Below are 20,531 nucleotides of genomic sequence, written 5' to 3'. Positions count from 1 at the left end.
CAGCGCTCTGCTCGGGACTCCGGCTCTGGGGAAGCCCCAGACATCGCTGTTCATATGTGGACAGCGATGTCAGGGAATTCCACAGAGTCCCGCAGCAGAGCTGACACCAGCGCTCTGCTCGGGACTCCGGCTCTTGGGTAGGCCCAGACATCGCTGTTCATATGTGGACAGCGATGTCAGGGAATTCCACAGAGTCCAGCAGCAGAGCTGACACCAGCGCTCTGCTCGGGACTCCGGCTCTGGGGAAGCCCCAAACATCGCTGTTCATATGTGGACAGCGATGTCAGGGAATTCCACAGAGTCCCGCAGCAGAGCCGATAATAGCGCTCTGCTCGGGACTCTGCTCTGGGGAAGACCCTGACACACTGTCCATATATGGGCAGCGATGTCAGGGAATTCCACAGAGTCCCGGAGCAGAGCCGACACCAGCACTCTGCTCGGGACTCCTGCTCTGGGGAAGCCCCCGATATCGCTGTTCATATGTGGACAGCGATGTCAGGGAATTCCACAGAGTCCCGGAGCAGAGCTGACACCAGCGCTCTGCTCGGGACTCCGGCTCTGGGGAAGCCCCAGACATCGCTGTTCATATGTGGACAGCGATGTCAGGGAATTCCACAGAGTCCCGCAGCAGAGCTGACACCAGCGCTCTGCTCGGGTCTCCGGCTCTTGGGTAGGCCCAGACATCGCTGTTCATATGTGGACAGCGATGTCAGGGAATTCCACAGAGTCCAGCAGCAGAGCTGACACCAGCGCTCTGCTCGGGACTCCGGCTCTGGGGAAGCCCCAAACATCGCTGTTCATATGTGGACAGCGATGTCAGGGAATTCCACAGAGTCCCGCAGCAGAGCCGATAATAGCGCTCTGCTTCGGGACTCTGCTCTGGGGAAGACCCTGACACACTGTCCATATATGGGCAGCGATGTCAGGGAATTCCACAGAGTCCCGGAGCAGAGCCGACAACAGCGCTCTGCTCGGGACTCCGGCTCTGGGGAAGCCCCAGACATCGCTGTTCATATGTGGACAGCGATGTCAGGGAATTCCACAGAGTCCCGCAGCAGAGATGACACCAGCGCTCTGCTCAGGACTCCGGCTCTGGGGAAGCCCCAGACATCGCTGTTCATATGTGGACAGCGATGTCAGGGAATTCTACAGAGTCCCGCAGCAGAGCTGACACCAGCGCTCTGCTCGGGACTCCGGCTCTGGGGAAGCCCCAGACATCGCTGTTCATATGTGGACAGCGATGTCAGGGAATTCCACAGAGTCCAGGAGCAGAGCCGACACCAGCACTCTGCTCGGGACTCAGGCTCTGGGCAAGACCCTGACACACTGTCCATATATGGGCAGCGATGTCAGGGAATTCCACAGAGTCCCGGAGCAGAGCCGACACCAGCGCTCTGCTCGGGACTCCGGCTCTGGGGAAGCCCCAGACATCGCTGTTCATATGTGGACAGCGATGTCAGGGAATTCCACAGAGTCCCGGAGCAGAGCCGACACCAGCGCTCTGCTCGGGACTCCGGCTCTGGGGAAGCCCTAGACATCGCTGTTCATATGTGGACAGCGATGTCAGGGAATTCCACAGAGTCCTGGAGCAGAGCCGACACCAGCGCTCTGCTCGGGACTCCGGCTCTGGGGAAGCCCCAGACATCGCTGTTCATATGTGAACAGCGATGTCAGGGAATTCCAGAGTCTCGGAGCAGAGCCGCTAGTATCGGGGATTGCGGGGGTTCCTGCTGATTAACCCCTTAGAAGCTGCGTTCAATAGCGATCGCGGCTTCTTAGGGATTAAAGCACCATCGACATCCCGCAACATGATCGCGGGCGCCGATGGTTGCTATGGCAACGGGAGGCCTAATAATGGCCTCCGGCTGTGTCATCTACAGAAGCCTAGTGGGATTTGACAAAGTCAGGACCCACTATGCTTGCTTTCAATGAGCAGCTTACAGCTCTAATACACTGCACTATGCATGTATTAAACTGCGATCAGGGCCTACTGCCTTTAAGTCCGCTAGGGGACAAAAAAAAAAAAGTAAAAAAAAAAGTTTAATAAAAATATACAAATTTGAATGCTCATTCCAGATAATTGTCCTGTGTAAATCGGTGTATTGCCGATGAACAAACAAACACTAGTTTATCAGCTTTTCTGCTAGTTTATGTAGCATTAAATATTATCGTTGTCGGCAGCTCATCCCCCTGTGTAAACAGGGAGATGTGCTGCCGACATGTATGGGAAAGAACAATCATAGTAACGAGCACTCGTTCACATACATTACTGATCATAGCTCCTTGTGAAAAGAGCAAACGAGTGCCGATCCACGAGCTGTCTCGTTGATCGGCACTCGTTTTCACAGCCCATATCGAGCCATGTAATAGGACCTTAACTCCTCTAGAGTATGTTGAAAACACAGAGTGGTATTCTTTATCAACCCCTGTCGTTTTTAACCTAGTCATCAAATCCTTTACAAGGTGCGTCTCCTGTATACACACAATGGCCGGCAAGTACCCAGTTATAGTATGAAACACTGCCTTTCTCCTAATCCGATCGATTAATCAATATCTACAATTGTTGGTTAAGCAGGTGAAAAACAAAACAGGGTGTTTATACTTATCAGACTTGCAGTTTGTAGTGGTTTGTAGTCTGTACCACTAAACAACCCCCGGGAGCAGTCCTGGTGGTTGTTTACATGCATGTAGCATGTGACCGCTGCAGCCCCTACTAAAAAAAAATTCACTTCCTGGATAGCAAGTAAAGAAAAGCAAAGACCTGTGATTTTTCTGTGATTTTTCGTCTCTGCACACATTGGTTACTGCAACTTGCACACTGGTCGCTGGTAAGTGTAAGGGAAAAAGTTAGCTCTTGCATATTATCTGCAATTGTTAGTTTAGCAAGTAAAGAGAAGCAGAGTATTTAAACTTGTCAAACTTACCATTTTTCTGTGATTTTTTGTCGCCGCGCACACTGGTTACTGTAACGTAAAAAGATGGCTGATATTTAAACTTATCCACCTTACAGTTTGTCTGTGGGTTTTAGTCTCCGCACACAATGGTTACAGTAACAGCAAAAGTTACAATGTAGCCGTCTTTACCTTGACTTTTAACGCATTAAATAAACAGTGGCAAGATCCTTTATCTTGACTTTTTCAATGGCTTTTGTTGTGTGATCTCACGCTGCAGCAAGCTATCAGACTCAAGTTAAAGGGAAGGTGTCACAAAATTTTATTTTTTTATATATTACTGCTTTTACTATGTCATTAAAAGAAATTGTATTTATTTGTGTTTTTGTGTTGTACTTTTTCTTTCTTTTACTTCTCCATGGGGGCTGCCATTTTTTTTCATCTCTGCATGCGCCGCTCCCACACAGACCAAAAGGGAGGTCTTTGGCAGAGCTTCATCCGGCGCCATTTTCATGTGGACCGGAAGCCGCGGCCGGACAGTAAGATGACGACTTCTGGTCGTGGCTTCCGGCCATATGTTCAGACGCAAGGACTAGGAGCGGAGGCAGCGGCGGCGGCAGGAGCAGGTAAGTTATGTTTGTGTATGTGATGTGTGTGTATGTTTGTGTTATACTGTGTGATTACCACTGTATCTAATCAACCCCCTCCTTTCTCCTGGCACTAGCCAGCATAAAGGAGGGGGGATTGTGTGAGGACGCTAGAGCGAGTGTGTCTTCTCAAATTTTGCAGCATAAAGCAATGAGGTTGCTTTACCACATGCCAATTCTGCAATTTTGGGAATTGCTCCCTCTAGTGACCAGCACATGGAAATGTTATAAATTAGAATCTAATTTATAATATTTCCTGACTTGTGAAAAAAATAAAACAATGTATAATCATTTATATACTAACTGTTTAACTAAAAAAAAATAAAAAAATTTTTTATAGCGACACATTCCCTTTAAAGATGGCTACATCTGTAGCTCTTGCACAATATCTGAAATTATTCATTGAGCAAGTATAGGAAAGCAGAGAATTTAGACTTATCAGACTTACAATTTGCTGTGGTTTTTAGTTTCCGCACACACTGGTTACAACAGCAAAAGACAGCTCTTGCACAATATCTACAATTGCTAGTTGGGCAAATGAGGGGGGTTTGGGACCCCCCATGTGAATAAAATGATAAATGTTAATCTTTAGACAACCCCTTTAAGTAATTAATCAGCACAGAATGTGGGACCTAAAAATGACATGATGATAAAGGTGGACTTAAGAGACCTTATGAAATTAGACAATTCGTTTCTTCCATCTGCCTCCTTTTCCACTCCTGTCACTTTCACCTCTAAAATATCTCCAGAATCCGCTCTTTTCTTACTGTGGAAACAGCCCAAACTCTCATTGTCGCTCTGATTCTCTCTCGTCTTGACTACTGGAACTCATTACTAGTCGGTCTTCCCCTCACTAAACTCTCCCCCCTCCAAACAATCCTGAATGCAGCAGCCAGACTCATCATTCTGACCAACCACTACACCAATTCCTCTACCCTGTGCCAGTCACTGCACTGGTTGCCCATTCCCTTCAGAATTAAATTAAACCTATTACTCTCACCCACAAAGCTCTCCACAGAGCTGCACCTCCTTACATCCCTCATCTCTGTCTACCACCCTACCCGTGCTCTATGTTCCGCCAACGACCTTAGATTAACATCCACCATAATCCGAACCTCCGACTCCTGTCTCAAATATTTTTCTCGTGCTGCACCAGTCCTCTGGAATGCGCTACCCCGGACAATCAGATTAATTCCCAACATTCACAGTTTTAAATGTGCCCTGAAAACACCTCTTTTTAGACAGGTCTATCACATTCCCTAATGTGACTTCTTTCCCTGGCCCCCCCTTTTACATTAGTCATGAGCACTTGACCCCCTCATTCAGCAGTATCCCCCACACTCCTTGCACCCTAATACACTTCATGTCTGTAATACACAGATACTGGCTGATGACCGGCTCCTGCAGCTTTATGTCTTACTACTCAATATGTGTATAAAAGATGGCTGGACCATTGCACTTAACAAGCACTGTTTACATTTTGTGTCTCCCTTATTTCCTCATAGATTGTAAGCTCTTGTGAGCAGGGTCTCCACTCGTTTTGTCACTATGTGATGACTGATATTGTCTGTACATGTTCCCTCTGAATTGTAAAGTGCTGCAGATTATGTTGGCGCTATATAAATAAAGATTATTATTATTAGTACATATTTCAGTGTCCTCTGGTGGCCAAACAACAGAACTGTAGTTTTTTTATTTTTTTATTTTCAGGTTTTAAATCTATTATTATGTATTTTCAAGATTAAAAAAATGTAAACATACACCATGTCAGGATCAGTCACTTTATAATATATATGAAGTTTCTATAAATGTTCATCTAAATCGTTAGTGAATTCTTATGTGGCCTATATATTACATATGATTTTTGCTGGAATTTTAGTGAAATCTATTCAAACCACTTACAGTAGCTGTAAAATCAGACCCCCCCCCCCCTCCAAACATTTTAGAAAAACCCCAGCTTGAAAGAATTTGCACTCTGTATCAGTGACTTCTAGTAAAGGCTTGTTCACACGAATGGGATAATCGGCCGTCATTGGCCATTTTTTTTAACGGTCGTCACACAGCTGCATTACAATCAATGCACTTCTATGGGGCTATTCACACGGCCATTTTTAAATGGATCATGTGAACGGCCCGTGAAAACATAGGACATGGCCAATTTTTGCCCGCTTTCACGGATTCCTCAACAGACTCAAGTCTATGAGGGATCTGTGAACTCCTACATGTTAGTAAGACTTTTAAGGATACACATTAATAGACAACCCCACCTGAAGACAACAAAAATAGAGAAAATTATTTAACACATTTGTTGCCAGAACAATTTTTAAACTTTTGACATGCACATATAAGATCTAACTTAGAAAATAAAAAAAATCGTATTTGTTCTCCCAGGGCTTAATAGGAGTCTGTCAGAATCACAATGTACTGAAATACATTAGTATTGCAGTATATCGTGCAAGCGATCAAACGATCGCTGGTTCAAGTACCCTAGGGGGACTAATAAAAAAGTAAAAAAGAGTTACATAGTTAGTACAGTTGAAAAAAGAGACATCTCCATCAAGTTCAACCAAGGGATAGGAAAAGGGAGGGGAAAAATTTCTACACATTGACATAGGAGCTGATATTTTTTTGTTCTAGGAAATTATCTAACCCTTTTGTAAAGCCATCCACTGTCCCTGCTGTGACGGCTCCTGCGGTGACTATTTCATAGATTCACCGTTCTCACAGTAAAGAAGGCTTGTCGCCTCTGCAGCTTGAACCTTTTTTTTTCCAGATGGAGGGAGTGACCCCTTGTTTTTTGAGGGGGTTTTACATGGAACAGGATTTCACCATATTTTTTGTATGTGGCATTCATATATTTATATAAATTACTCATGTCCCCCCTTAGGGCTCATCGAGACGAGCGTAAAACTCGTCCGTGTGCTGTGAGTGAAAATAACGCAAGGCACACTGACCCATTATTTCAATGGGACCATTCACACATGCAGGAGTTTTCACGCACTGCACACGTATGCACATCCATGTGCTGTGCGTGATTTGCCCATCAATTCAATTGAAAAGAATAAAAATTAAAAAAAAGATGTGCTTTGCGAGTGCGTGAATAACGGATGCCCCTCGCAAAGCACACTGATTCATAACGGACGAGATTCATGCGCGTTTTTCAAGTGCGTGAATCTGATACGCTCATGTGAATGTAGCCTTAGTCGTCTCTTTTCAAGGCTTTTAATTCTTTTCATCTTGCCTCATAACTTCGATTCTCCATGCCCCTTATTAGCTTTGTTGCTCTTTGTATTTTTTCCAACTCCAGGGCATCCTTTCTATGAATTGGAGCCCAGAACTGAACTGCATATTCTAGATGAGGCCTCACTAATGCTTTGTAAAGTGGTAATATTACATCCCTGTCCCGCGAGTCCATGCCTCTTTTAATACACGACAATATCCTGCTGGCCTTTGATTATTGATTATTTGTTATTTAGTTTATGATTTACAAGTATACCCAGATCCTTCTCAACAAGTGACTCCCTTAGTGTAGCTCCCCCTAGGACATATGATGCATGCAGGTTGTTCGTACCCAGGTGCATAACTTTACATTTATCTACATTAAACTTCATCTGCCAAGTTGATGGCCAAACACTAAGTGCGTCCAAATCAGCTTGCAATTTACAAACATCTTCCATAGTCTCAACTATATTACACAGCTTGGTGTCATCTGAAAAAATAGAAATAGTGCTATTAATCCCATCCTCTATATCATTAATAAATAAGTTGAATAATAGTGATCCCAGCACTGAACCCTGGGGTACACCACTTATAACCGGTGACCATTCAGAGAAGGAATCATTGACCACAACCCTCTGGATACGGTCCTTGAGCCAATTCTCAATCCAATTACAAACTATATTTTCTAAACCTATAGTCCTTAATTTACCCATTAGGCGTCTATGGGGGACAGTGTCAAATGCCTTTGCAAAGTCCAAAAACACTAAATCCACAGCGGCCCCTGTGTCTAGGCTTCTGCTCACCTCTTCATAAAAACAAATCAGGTGGGTCTGACAACTTCTGTCCTTAGTAAATCCGTGCTGGCTGTCACTTATAATGCTATTTATTGTCACATAATCCTGTATATAGTCCCTCAATAGCCCCTCAAACATTTTCCCCGCAATGGATGTTAAGCTTACTGGTCTATAGTTACCCGGGGAAGACCTAGAGCCCTTTTGGAAAATAGGCACCACATTTGCCCTGCGCCAGTCCCTTGGCACTTTACCAGTCACTAGAGAATCTCTGAATATTATGAAGAGGGGGACTGAAATAACTGAACTAAGCTCTTTAAGAACTCTAGGGTGTAACCCATCTGGTCCTGGAGCCTTGTCCACATTTATTTTATTTAATTTAGCTTGGACCATCTCTACATTCATCCAATTCAGTATATCAACTGATATATTAACAGCACTGGCACCGGCTACATCAGCTGCTCCTTCTTCAGTTGTTTATACAGATCTAAAGAACCCATTTAGTAACTCTGCTTTCTCTTGATCCCCTGTGATCAACTCCCCATTCCCACTATCTAAGGGTCCTACATGTTCAGACCTTGGCTTTTTTGAATTTACATACTTGAAGAGATTTTTGGGATTTTTTATTATCATTGGCCACGTGCCTTTCATTTTGTATTTTTGCTGATTTTATTATTTATTATTGCAATAAAAATATACTCTGACCCCTCTCTAACCTATAATGTGAGGGCATATGTAATCTGTGCGGAGAACATCAGGGCATAATAAGAGGGTATAATAATGCGGTAAATAAATAATATTTCACAGATGTGTGCCCGGTGTCGCACTGATAAATGGTGCCCAATCGTATCCGCTTTTGGAACACACTGGACATTTTGTGTCACCATATTCTGATAGTCAGAACTTTTTTATTTTTCCTCCACCGGAGCCGTGTGAGGGCTTATTTATTGCGTGACAATCTGTACTTTTCATTGGTACCATTTTGGGGTTGGGAATGTAGCCATCTTTATCTTGACTCTGATAACTTGCTGCAGCGTGATATCACACAACAAAAGCCATTGAAAAGTAATTGAAAAAGTCAAAATAAGGGATCTTGCCACTGTGTATTTAATGTGTTAAAAGTCAAGATAAAGACGGCTACATCTGTACATGTGATTTTTTTTTTTTTTATCACTGTTTATTACATTTTTGTCAAGCAAGGTAACCAAAAACAAGCAATTCTGCAAATGTTTTTTATTCTTTTTTTTTTTAGTGTTCACCATGGGCTACAAATGTCATTTTTACTTTATTCTGCGGGTCAATGCGATTATGGGGATACCATATATATATATATATTTATTTTTTTTGGCAGCATTTGCACAATAAAATAATAATTATTTTTTTTAAATAAAAAGTTTTTTGTGTCACCTCATTTTGAGAGCCATAACTTTTTTATTTTTGAGTCGACAAGGCTGTGTAAGGGCTTGTTTTTTGCTGGACAGGCTGTTGTTTTTATTGGTACTATTTTGGGGCACATGTGACTTTTTGATCTCTTTTAATTCTGCTTTAGGAGGGGTGGTGACCAAAAAATAGCGATTCTGGCATTGTTTTTTATTTATTTTTCACCGTGCGGGAAAAATAACATTATAGTTTTATAGTATGGGTCGTTACGGACTCGGTGATACAATATAATACAAAATATGTGTATTTTTAAGGGTATGTTCACACGGCCTATTTACGGACGTAATTCGGGCGTTTTTTCCCTGAATTACGTCTGAAAATAGCGCTTCAATAGCGCTGACAAACATCTGCCCATTGAAAGCAATGGGCAGACGTTTGTCTGTTCACACGAGGCGTAATTTACGCGCCGCTGTCAAATGACGGCGCGTAAATAGACGCCCGCGTCAAAGAAGTGACCTGTCACTTCTTTGGCCGTAATTGGAGCCGTTATTCATTGACTCCAATGAATAGCAGCGCTAATTACGGCCGTAATGGACGCGGCGTTCAAGCGCCTGCACATGCCGGTACGGCTGAAATTACGGGGATGTTTTCAGGCTGAAACATCCCCGTAATTTCAGCCATAACGGACGCCCTCGTGTGAACATACCCTAATGGTTTCAATTTCTACCTAAAAAGAAAATGCATATTATAGGAAAACAGTCAGTGTTTGTTTTTTTTTAGCTTGAAACTTAAATTTTTATACTTTTATTCAAAATTTTTATAAATTTTTTTTTGTCCCACTAGGGGATTTGAAGGCCGGCACCTCTGATCTTTACTCTAATACAGTGCACTACCCACGTAGTGCAATGCATTAGAGCTGTCAGTTATTTACTAACCACAATCCTATCAGGCCCCATCTGTGGGAGGGGCCTAATGGGCTTCTGTGTGTGGCAGAGACATGGGGGCCATTGTTAGGCCTCTGGTTGCCATAGCAACGATCGGCACCCTTGCAATCACATTGCAGCGATGCTGATTGGATTCAAACCACTAAGATGCCGTAATCGCTTTTGATTGTGGCATCTAAGAGGTTAATGGCAGGGATCGTAGCTAGCTCCATTCCCTGCCGTTACATCAAGGTGTCAGCTGTAACATATAGCTGACACCCGCGGCTGACGTTGCAGGCTTAGCTTCTAAGTCTGCTCCATCTTGTTTCTGCGGCCGAAAAGCCTTTTAAGCCCCGCCTCCGGGCGGGACCTAACAGACTTCCATACTTTGCAAGCAGGAGGCCATTGTTAGGCCTTCCATCTGCCAAAGCAGCCATCAGAACTGATTGCATCGCGGTGTTCCGATCTGCTAGTAAACCCCATGGATGTAGCGCTCGCTTTTGAGCGCTGTATCTGTCCTGGCCATGCAGCAGGTAATATAGGTAATATATAGCTGATATAAGTAATATACAGCTGACACCCGCTGGCGATGGTGCTGGCTCAGCTTCTAAGCTCGCACCAGCAACACAACGTACCTATATGTTGTGTTGCGTTAAGTCCTTAATGACAGCGATGTAATAGTACGTTGAATGTCGTTAAGGGGTTAATGTAAAAAAAAATATTAAGAGTTTCTAAAAAAAAATTCCCCATTTTTACCTGTTAAAAAAAAAAAATAATAATAATAAAAGTGGTACCGCTGCATTTGTAAAACTTAACCATTCTAACATAAAGTTATTGAACCCGCACAGTGAACACCAGATGACCCCAAAAAACATCTGATTCCTGGGGTTTCCAACAGACTGACATCCTGTGATCCTCTTACCATCCGGGGATTGTGCAAATTGTGGCAAATTTATTAAAATTGGTTTAATATATTTTCCACAACTCGCTAAGCATGTTGGAAACCTTTCCTCATGACAGGTGAAATGCACGCGCTTTTAATGAATTTGGCGCAGTTTAAGACTTCCCTTAGTCAGGCCTGTTTTTCTAGACACTTTCACAGCTGTTGAGGTAGGACTAAAGAGTGTCTAAAATATGTAATACATTTCCTACGTGCCTTGTAGTTTTTGCCGCCATATGTATATATATTTCTGTGTATGTATAAATATTTACGTGTATTTATGATTATTTTCACATTCGCCCTCCGCTCCATTCATTGTCTATGGGGCTGACGGAAATATCCGGGCGCTGTACTCCGCCATTATCATAAGTCCCATAAACTTTGAATGGAGCGGTTGCGGCATTTAAACAACTCCTCAATGCAGCCCTGCAGTAAGGAGGAACATGGGGTTCGGGACCCTATTCTAGCCCTCGCGGCATGCATCACTTATTCAATGGGTAGAATATAATCTTTATTACATATATTCTTTTCCTGATGTATCCTGTGTAGCAGGACAGGTGTGATAATGGAGGAGGCCGTGTACACTGCAGAACATTAGGCTTATTCCGCGGGCGGCAGTCCTGCTCAGGAACCTCAGGCACAGGGCGGCCACGTGATCCGGTGACTGTGCCTGCTGCGCATGCGCTGTGTCACGGTGCCGTTAGCCTGGGTATCAAGTGCGCAGTAATTTATGTGTGGTCTCTTATCGGCGTCTGTAGTGCGGACTGCTCCTTCAGGGCGGCCATAGTGACGCCCACATTGCGGCCACGGTAAGGCCCTGCCATTATGAGACTTGCCGTTAGGAAGAGGGATACATGGTGCGCAATGATACATAGTCACTTCCAAAGGAAGTAGTTTCCGTACGATACTGCTGTGTGTTGTGCACGTCTGTGCGGGGGTCAGGCGGAAATAACATGTGCAGCTGCATAACCATCTAGTCTGACCAGTGCGAAGTGCTATTTACCTAGTAGCCTTACTTATGTGACGTCAGGTTATTACTAATGACATCATCGCCTTATACGCCCTCATCCTGAAATGTTACAAGACCCCCTCATAACAGTGTTAGCAGTGCCAGACATGTCTCCATAACAATGTCAGCTAGTGTCCCCATAACAATGCCAGCAGTACCTGCCAGTGTCCCCATAACAGTGTCAGTCACAAAGTCCCCATAACAGTGCCAGGCACTATGTCCCCTAAACAAATCCAGCCACAATGTCCCATAACAGTGTCACTAACAATGTCCCCATAACAGTGCCAGCCACAATGTCCCCATAACAGTGTCAGCTACAATGTCCCCACAACAGCGTAAGCCACAATATCCCCATAACAGTGCCAGAAACAAGAGCCTCATAAAAGTGTCAGCCTCAATGTCACTGTACCAGTGCCAGCCACAATGTTCCCATAACAATGTCAGAAAATGCCCAGGGCCACTCTATGAGCCAGAGCATAGCACTGAAGACCCCCTCTAGTAGGAGACGGCTTCAGGGTAAGTGTTAGGGCGTTCAGAGCTTTCCCTGCTATAAGGGTATGTTCACACAACCTATTTTCGGGCGTTTTTCGGGCCGTAAACGCCTGAAAAATGGCCGAAAAATCGTAAGCAGAACATCTCCAAACATCTGCCCATTGATTTCAATGGGAAAACGGCGTTCTGTTCCGATGGAGTGTTTTTTGCTGCGTTTTTTTACGTCTAAAAAAACAGTCCGCGAAAAAGAAGTGCAGGACACTTCTTGGGACGTTTTTGGAGCCGTTTTCCATAGACTATTGAAAAAAAAACTCAAAAAACGGCCGTAAAAAATGCAGCAAAAATCACGAGTGGCACAAAAAACTTCTGAAAATCAGGAGCTGTTTTCTCTTGAGAGCAGCTCTGTATTTTGAGACGTTTTTGACTCTGCGTGTGAACATGCCCGAACAGCTGATGGCTGGAGGTTCCAGGACCCAGACCCGCTGCAATCGGCTGATTACCGGCACCGCTGTCACTAGGGTAGAGGTGTCTAAAACCTTTTGTACTCTTTTCTTCCCTATGTCATGTTTTGCCCCTGCACTATATGTTTCTATGAAAGTTTTAGGCTAGAATCACACATGCAGTTTTTGAGGCAAACACGCGAGTGGATCCAAAAAGATAGAAAATTATAATGCTGGGTTCTAACATCGCGTTCAAAAGCATTTTTTTACTGCGCCAAGACCGTGCCATTTTGCTGCGTTTTTTTTTTTTTAAATTCAGCAAAATGAAACAGTTTTGCAGCAGTTTTATAAAAATCGCAGCGAGATGACCGGCTTTGAAAAAAACAAGATTTTGTGATACTCAGTCACGAGATGTCTTTGCTATAGTTGTGTATGTGTGGCCACCCAGTGGTTGTGATGTGAGTTGCAGCCTGCGAAGAGTTTTGCTAGCATGTCACGATATTGTATAGAATTAACTTCATGAAAAATTAGAGTTCTTAACCAAATTCAAGCAAAGTTAAGAGCGGACACGTATACGTCAAACGTAGGGAAAAGAAAGTGATGTAAATAGGACCTTAGCAGTTATCTGGCAACACCAGTAACATGAAAAAATTGAATCATGTTAGAAATTAAAAAGAACCCCCCCCCCCCCCCCCACACACACACACACACTAACCCCTTAATGACATGGCTAATCTTCATTTTTTCATTTTCGTTTTTTCCTCCCCCGTTACAAAAGCCATAACTCTTTTTATTTTTTTTGTCGCTATAGCCGTATCAGGGCTTGTTGTTTTTTGACAAGTTGTAGTTTTTCATGGCACCACATAATGTATTGGGAAGCTGAAAAAATTATATTTGTGGGGTGAGATGGTCAAAAAACAGTGATACGCCATTTTTTGGGGGGTTTTGCTTTTACAGCGTCCATCAGGCAGTAAAAACGACATGTTCACCTTATTCTACGGGTTCATCCGATTATAGCGTTACCAAATTTATATGTTGTTTTTTTGTTTTATCACTTTTATAAAAAAAATATATTTTCTCAAAAAATAAATGTTTTTTGTCGCCACATTCTGAGAGCCATAACTTTTTTATTTTTCCGTCAATTGAGCGATGTTAGGGCTTATTTTTTGCGGGGCGAGCTGTAGGCTTACTGATACCATTTTGAGGTACATGCCACCTTTTGATCACTTTTTATAAAAAAAATTTAGAGAGCTAAGGCGACCAAAAAACAGCAATTTTTGTGTTTCATTTATATTTTTTTACGGCATTCACCAAGCAGGTTAAACAATGCTATATTGTGATAGTTCGGACTTTTATTTTAACTTTTATTTTTTTTAACATTGCTAAATGGGAAAATATTTATTTTTTTAACTTTTAATTATTATTTTTTTTGGAACATTTAAAAAAACGTTAACTGTTTTTTTATTAGTCCACCTAGGGGAATTGAACCAGCGATCGTTGGTTCGCTTGCATGATATACTGCAATACTAATATATTGAAGTATATCGCTATCTTGAAATACTCCTTTGAGGCCCTGCTAGAGGCAGTACAAAGATTGCAGCCTTCATTAGGCCCCCAGGCTGCAATGATTACCATAGGCACCCTCCATTTGCGTCGTTGGGGGGCGATGCCACATCAGAGGGGGCCGCCCCCCTTATTCTAACAATTTAAATGTCTCGTGTGACCGTGGCATTTAAGGTGTTAAAGTGATCTTTGATTCCGCCCCTTGCAGTGAGGTGTCAACTGCATTACACAGCCAACCCCCGCTGAGTATGGAGCGCGCTCAGTCCGTGAGCCCGCTCCATACTTCTCCTTGACGGCTATCAGGAACATGTACGGGTTATGTCGTTAAGGGGTTAAAGAGGTGAGCCTAAATGCATTATACGGGGAATTGGTCAACTCCATGACCTGAATGTTTCCCGACATCTGGATCACTAAGATCCAGATCCAGATATCAGTTTTAATGATTTTGTGAAGATATATACGTGCAGGCATAAGTGGCGTGTATTAACTCCGCACATCTTGAACTTTTAGTTATAGGAGATGTTGTGTACCTCAGGCACTGCTTGGGTCAGACTTAGGCTTTATTCACATCTGCGTTGGGGTCCCGTTCTGACGTTCCGTCTGAGGTTTCCGTCAGAACAGGACACCGAGCAGACACAAACTGACACCATTGTTTTCAACTGTGACTGAGCCGGTGCCGGTGGTTTCCATTTGCCTCTTTTGTGCACCGGACCCGTCGTTTCGCCGGAAGGAATAGCGTAGTCGACTACGCTATTCCTTCCGGCAAAACGACTGATCTGGTGCACAAAAGAGGCAAATGGAAACCACGGGCACCGGCTCCGACACCATTAAAAACAATGGTGATGGAGACTGAAACCTCTGGTTTCCGTCTGTGTCAGTTTGTGTCTGCTCGGGGTCCCGTTCTGACGGAAACCTCCAACAGAACGTCAGAACGGGACCCAACGCAGATGTGAACAGAGCCTTATAGCCACAAACATGATTTCTTACAGATTTTTTACAAAACTAGACGCTTTGAGACATAATTTTATGAACGCGCCCATGGTTGCAAAGCGCTAGTTGTCATTTTTACAATGTGTGAAACTTACATTTCAGAAAATATATAGGTCTGGGGGTATAATATGATTTTTAAAGAATGCAAAATCAGGCTTTTGTGTTTTGACATTTCTTAATGTTTTTTCTATTTAAGCATATATGGAGACAATGGCAAGCAGTCCAGCGAAGTTTGACAGCAAAACTATCAAGAGGAAGAAAGATAAAGAAGTGAGTATCTTTTTTTCAAATAAATATCATAGTAATATTGACAAAATAATGTTTCATCTCTGTATGGCCTTGTTCACACAAGCGTGTCCAATTTGCACCTGTCTTACTAACTAGTGCATTTCTATGATAGACTTGCAGGTTTTTATGTATGGACTGATAATGTTTCATTTTTTACTCTTATTTGCACTAGCAGCTTGACCATCCCGTCCTTACTATTATAGCCTAATTACAGGTCTGGTGGATTGCTCATCTTCCTTACTTATGTGACCAGATATTTTGTCCATGATACCCATTTCTGTTTTATGTGGTCTGTACCTTTCTCTTTCTATAATATGTATGTTTTTAATGCACCGTATTATTCGGACTATAAGACGCAGTTTTTAGCAAGAATGAATCTTGCTAAAAAGTCCCTACGTCTAGTCCGCAGTCGCCGGGCCCCATGACCGCTTCATTACTTAACCCCTACCCGACCCGTGACGTGGAGCGCGGGGGGGGGGGGGATGATGTATGGAGCGGGCTCACGTGCTGAGCCCGCTCCATACACTGCAGGTGTCGCTTCTGACACGCTGCTCTAACGGCCAGGAACAGCAATTTCGCTGTTCCTGGCAGTTTAAAGGGGTTGTGCCATAAAACACATGTATCCCTTATCCACAGGATGGGGGATAGATGTGTGAACGATAAGGAGAACGGCGACCGAAAGTTACCAAGAGCGCTGCATGAGAAGATGTGACTTCCGCGTTCCGTTCTAAAAAAAAAAAATATTAAAAGTTAAAAAAAACAAAAACCTTTTCCTATATTTCCCCAAGCACAATGTAAAAAATAAAATAATTTGGTATCGCTGCGTCCGTAAAAGTCCAATCTATTACAATATACCATTATTTAACTCGCATGGTGAGTTTAAAAATGTAAAACATCAAAATAGTTTTTTGGTCACCTTAGCGCTTAAAAAATGAAATAAAACAAAAGTGATCCAAAAAATCGTATGTACCAAAAAATGCTGCCAATAAAACTGCAGCTCGTCCCGCAACAAAATAAGCCCTCACACCGCTTTATTGATAAAAAAAATACATAAAAAAAGTTTTGGCTCTCAGAATGTGGTGAAACAGAATAAATAATTTTTTAGCAAATAATTTTTTTCCTATCTTCTGTTGTCTAAAGCGTGGGTGCGTCTTATGGTCTGAAAAATACAGTAATTAGTTTCCTAATAGGCGTTTTTTACCAACTGGGCGTTGTAAAGAGAAGCGTATGACTCCGACCAATCAGCGTCATACACTTCTCATCGTTCCAGCCCAGCTTCTTTCACTTCACACACAGCGTGATCTCGTGAGATCACGCTGTGCTGTCACATACTCCCACATTAACTTTACCAAAGTGTCTTGATAGAGAATAGACATCGCCTCCAGCCAGGACGCGATGTCTATTTACACTCCCGACACTTCGGTAAAGTTTTTGTGGAACTTACTCACACAGCACAGCATGGTCTCGCGTCATTAATGCTTTGATTAAGTTCCACAGAAATTTTACCGAAGTGGCGGGAGTGTGAATAGACATCGCATCCTGGCTGTGGGACTTAGTCATGAATGACGCGAGATCACGCTGTGCTGAGTACAAATGGACATCAATGGAGTGAAGTGTATGACGCTGATTGGTCACTGATTGGTCAGCGTCATACACTTCTCTTTACAACGCCCAGTTGGTAAAAAGATAAAAAACGCCCAGTTGAATATTAAGAAACTAATTAGCACAAATTAAAATTGTTCATAACTTGCTCAAAAATTATTGTTTTTCAAAATAAAATAACTGCTTTTATTGAAAGCTGCATTGTGGAACAACATGTACACCACACTATCACGTAGGCTTCGTTCACATCTGCGTTGTAGCATTCATTATAGCGAATCCGTTGAAATGAAAAAAAGCCTGACAGACTGACTGATGCCAGACTGAATGCAACGGAAGGTACAATATGTTGGTTTTTGACAGATCAGTTTACCGGATCCGTCAAAAAAACTGACTCTTTTCTTTTAGTTTGTGTCAGTTTGTCATCCGTTATAACGCATCCATTTTTATCTTTGCATCTTTCTTGCTTTCATTGTTACGGCCTGTTCACATCAGTGTTGACTTTCCGTTGAGGGGTTCCGTCGGGGGAACCCCTCAACGGAAAGGCAAACGGAAACCTTAGCTTCCGTTTTCGTCACCATTGATCTCAATAGTGGCGGAAACGTTGCTAATGGTTAACGTTTGTCATGTTGTGACAGGGTTACGTTGTCTTGACGGAATCAATAGCGCAGTCGATTGCGCTATTGATTCTGTCAAAAACAACGGAACCCTGTCACAACGGTGAGAAACTTCAACCATTAGCAACGTTTCCGTCAATATTGAGATCAATGGTGACGCAAACGGAAGCTAAGGTTTCCGTTTGCCTTTCCGTTGAGGCACTCCCGGGGAGGGGGCTGTGTTGACACTATCCATTGAAAAGTCATTGAAAAAGCAAAGGTAAAGGATCTTGCCACAGTTTATTTAATGCGTTAAAAAGTAAAGATAGAGATGGCTACATCTGTAACTTCTATATGGGGGCAAAAAGTGACGTTTTATGCCGCCATAATTTCCCCCGCAAAGGCCTCACATAAACCTGGAGCCGACCCTGCCAGAGGCATGGCCTAGCAGATGCCTGTCCGTTTTACATGGACAGGCACTAATACACTGCAATACAAATGTATTGCAGTGTATTAGAAAAGTGATCGGACGATCGCACAGTGAAGTCCCCTAGTGGGACTAATAAAAAAGTAAAGAAAAAGTTTAATAAAGTTAGTAAAAAAAAAATGAAAAACCCACTCTTTCCCCTTACAAACTGCAGAATTATTAAAAAAACAAAAAAAAGTTAAAATGTTACACATAATTGGTATCGCCGCTTCTGTAACGACCACAACTATAAAGTTATTACATTATTTAACCCGCACGGTGAACGCTGAAAAAAATTAAATAAAAAAAAACAATGCAAAGAATGCTGTTTTCTGTGACTCCTGCCCTAAAAATGGTACCAATACAAACTTCAAGTCGTCCCTCAAAAAAAAAAACAGCTGCATCGGCGGAAATTAAAAAAGTTATGGCTCTTGAAATATGGAGACACAAAAACAAATATTTTTCAAAACTAAGTGTTTTTACTGTGTAAATCTATATAAATCTATATAAATTTGGTATCGTTGCAATCGTAACAACCCGCTGAATAAAGTTATTGGGTTATTTATACCACACGGTAAACGGCTTAAATTAAGGATGCAAAAAAGTGTGGCGAAATTGCTATTTTTTTTCTATTCCCCCCAAAAAAAGTTAATACAAGTTAATCAATAAATTCTATGTACCCCAAAACTATGCTATTAAGAAATTCAACTTGTCCCGCAAAAAACAAGACCTTATACAGCTATGTCGACGCAAAAAGAAAAAAGTTATAGCTCTTTGAATGAGACGATGGAAAAACGTAAAAAATAGCTTAGACATTAAGGCCTAAAATAGGCTGGTCACGAAGGGGTTAATGGAAGTCTTATGTTATGGCTTTGTGAACTGTTAAACATTTATCCCCTATACATTTTGTCTGGGGCAGCAATTAGTGCAGCACTTCATTTCCTGACCTGCTGTTTTATGTGAATATATTCATACGGAAACACTAGGTAGCAGTATAGCAGAGTATATCCATGTGTTATAGTGAGGAATCTGTCTTAAAGAGGCTCTGTCACCAGATTTTGCAACCCCTATCTGCTATTGCAGCAGATCGGCGCTGCAATGTAGATTACAGTAACGTTTTTATTTTTTAAAAACGAGCATTTTTGGCCAAGTTATGACCATTTTCGTATTTATGCAAATGAGGCTTGCAAAAGTACAACTGGGCGTGTTGAAAAGTAAAAGTACAACTGGGCGTGTATTATGTGCGTACATCGGGGCGTGTTTACTACTTTTACTAGCTGGGCGTTGTGTATAGAAGTATCATCCACTTCTCTTCACAACGCCCAGCTTCTGGCAGTGCAGACACAGCCGTGTTCTCCAGAGATCACGCTGTGACGTCACTCACAGGTCCTGCATCGTGTCAGACGAGCGAGGACACATCGGCACCAGAGGCTACAGATGATTCTGCAGCAGCATCGGCGTTTGCAGGTAAGTCCATGTAGCTACTTACCTGCAAATGCTGATGCTGCTGCAGAATCAACTGTAGCCTCTGGTGCCGACACGATGCAGGACCTGTGAGTGACGTCACAGATCTGCACTGCCAGAAGCTGGGCGTTGTGAAGAGAAGTGGATGATACTTCTCATCAGAACGCCCAGCTAGTAAAAGTAGTAAAAACGCCCCGATGTACGCACATAATACACGCCCAGTTGTACTTTTACTTTTCAACACGCCCACTTGGACTTTTGCAAGCCTCATTTGCATAAATACGAAAATGGCCATAACTTGGCCAAAAATGCTCGTTTTTTAAAAATAAAAACGTTACTGTAATCTACATTGCAGCGCCTATCTGCTGCAATAGCAGATAGGGGTTGCAAAATCTGGTGACAGAGCCTCTTTAAGGCCCTTTTACACAGGCCAACGATCGGGCAAACAATAGTTCATGTGAAGGTTTGTTCCCTATAATTAGGACGAATTCAGACGACGGTAGTATACGACCGTGTGACGGCTGTTAAAACAACGGCCGTCACACAGACGCATGTATTTCAATGGGGCCGTTCACACGGCCATTGTTTCAACGGAGCGTGCGAAGGATCCGTTTAAAAATAGAACATGTCCTACTTTCTTACATTTTCACGGATCCCTCCCTTTGTTAAATCTCATTCACTTTGCCGTTACTGTGTTACACTGCCAATTTTATGCCCACAAATCTGGACGGAAAATCTGCAGCAATTATGCTACGTGTGAACATAACCTAGAAGTTTTGTTGGCAGAGCTTCTTTAAAATAAATAAGGTAGCCATTGTATATTTATGATAGAA

The 20,531-nt window shown here is 42.7% G+C and overlaps 2 protein-coding genes across 5 annotated transcripts in view; one reads left to right on the top strand and one right to left on the bottom strand.

Moving 5' to 3' along the window:
* The window catches only part of LOC142661391 (uncharacterized), a 60,685-nt gene extending 57,687 nt beyond the window's left edge, over positions 1-2,998 (bottom strand). Inside the window, exon 1 of the mRNA XM_075838773.1 lies at positions 2,925-2,998. The gene's annotated coding sequence lies outside the window, so the exon portion shown is untranslated. The remainder of the gene's footprint in view (positions 1-2,924) is intronic.
* The window catches only part of TEX12 (testis expressed 12), a 31,857-nt gene continuing 14,135 nt past the window's right edge, over positions 2,810-20,531 (top strand). Inside the window, exons 1-2 of one of the 4 annotated variants that reach the window (XM_075838777.1) lie at positions 2,810-2,828; positions 15,482-15,555. In XM_075838777.1, the coding sequence (XP_075694892.1) occupies positions 15,487-15,555 (69 nt within the window). In that variant the 5' untranslated portion in view covers positions 2,810-2,828; positions 15,482-15,486. Of the gene's footprint in view, positions 2,829-11,461; positions 11,649-11,972; positions 12,317-15,481; positions 15,556-20,531 lie in introns of those variants that run through there. The other 3 variants (XM_075838776.1, XM_075838775.1, XM_075838774.1) reach the window with 3 other exon arrangements.

This window comes from Rhinoderma darwinii, chromosome 10 (genome assembly GCF_050947455.1).
Source record: "Rhinoderma darwinii isolate aRhiDar2 chromosome 10, aRhiDar2.hap1, whole genome shotgun sequence".
Taxonomy (NCBI): domain Eukaryota; kingdom Metazoa; phylum Chordata; class Amphibia; order Anura; family Rhinodermatidae; genus Rhinoderma; species Rhinoderma darwinii.
The sequence above is the reverse complement of the archived record's forward strand: the minus strand, read 5'-3'. Positions and strand labels throughout refer to the sequence as shown.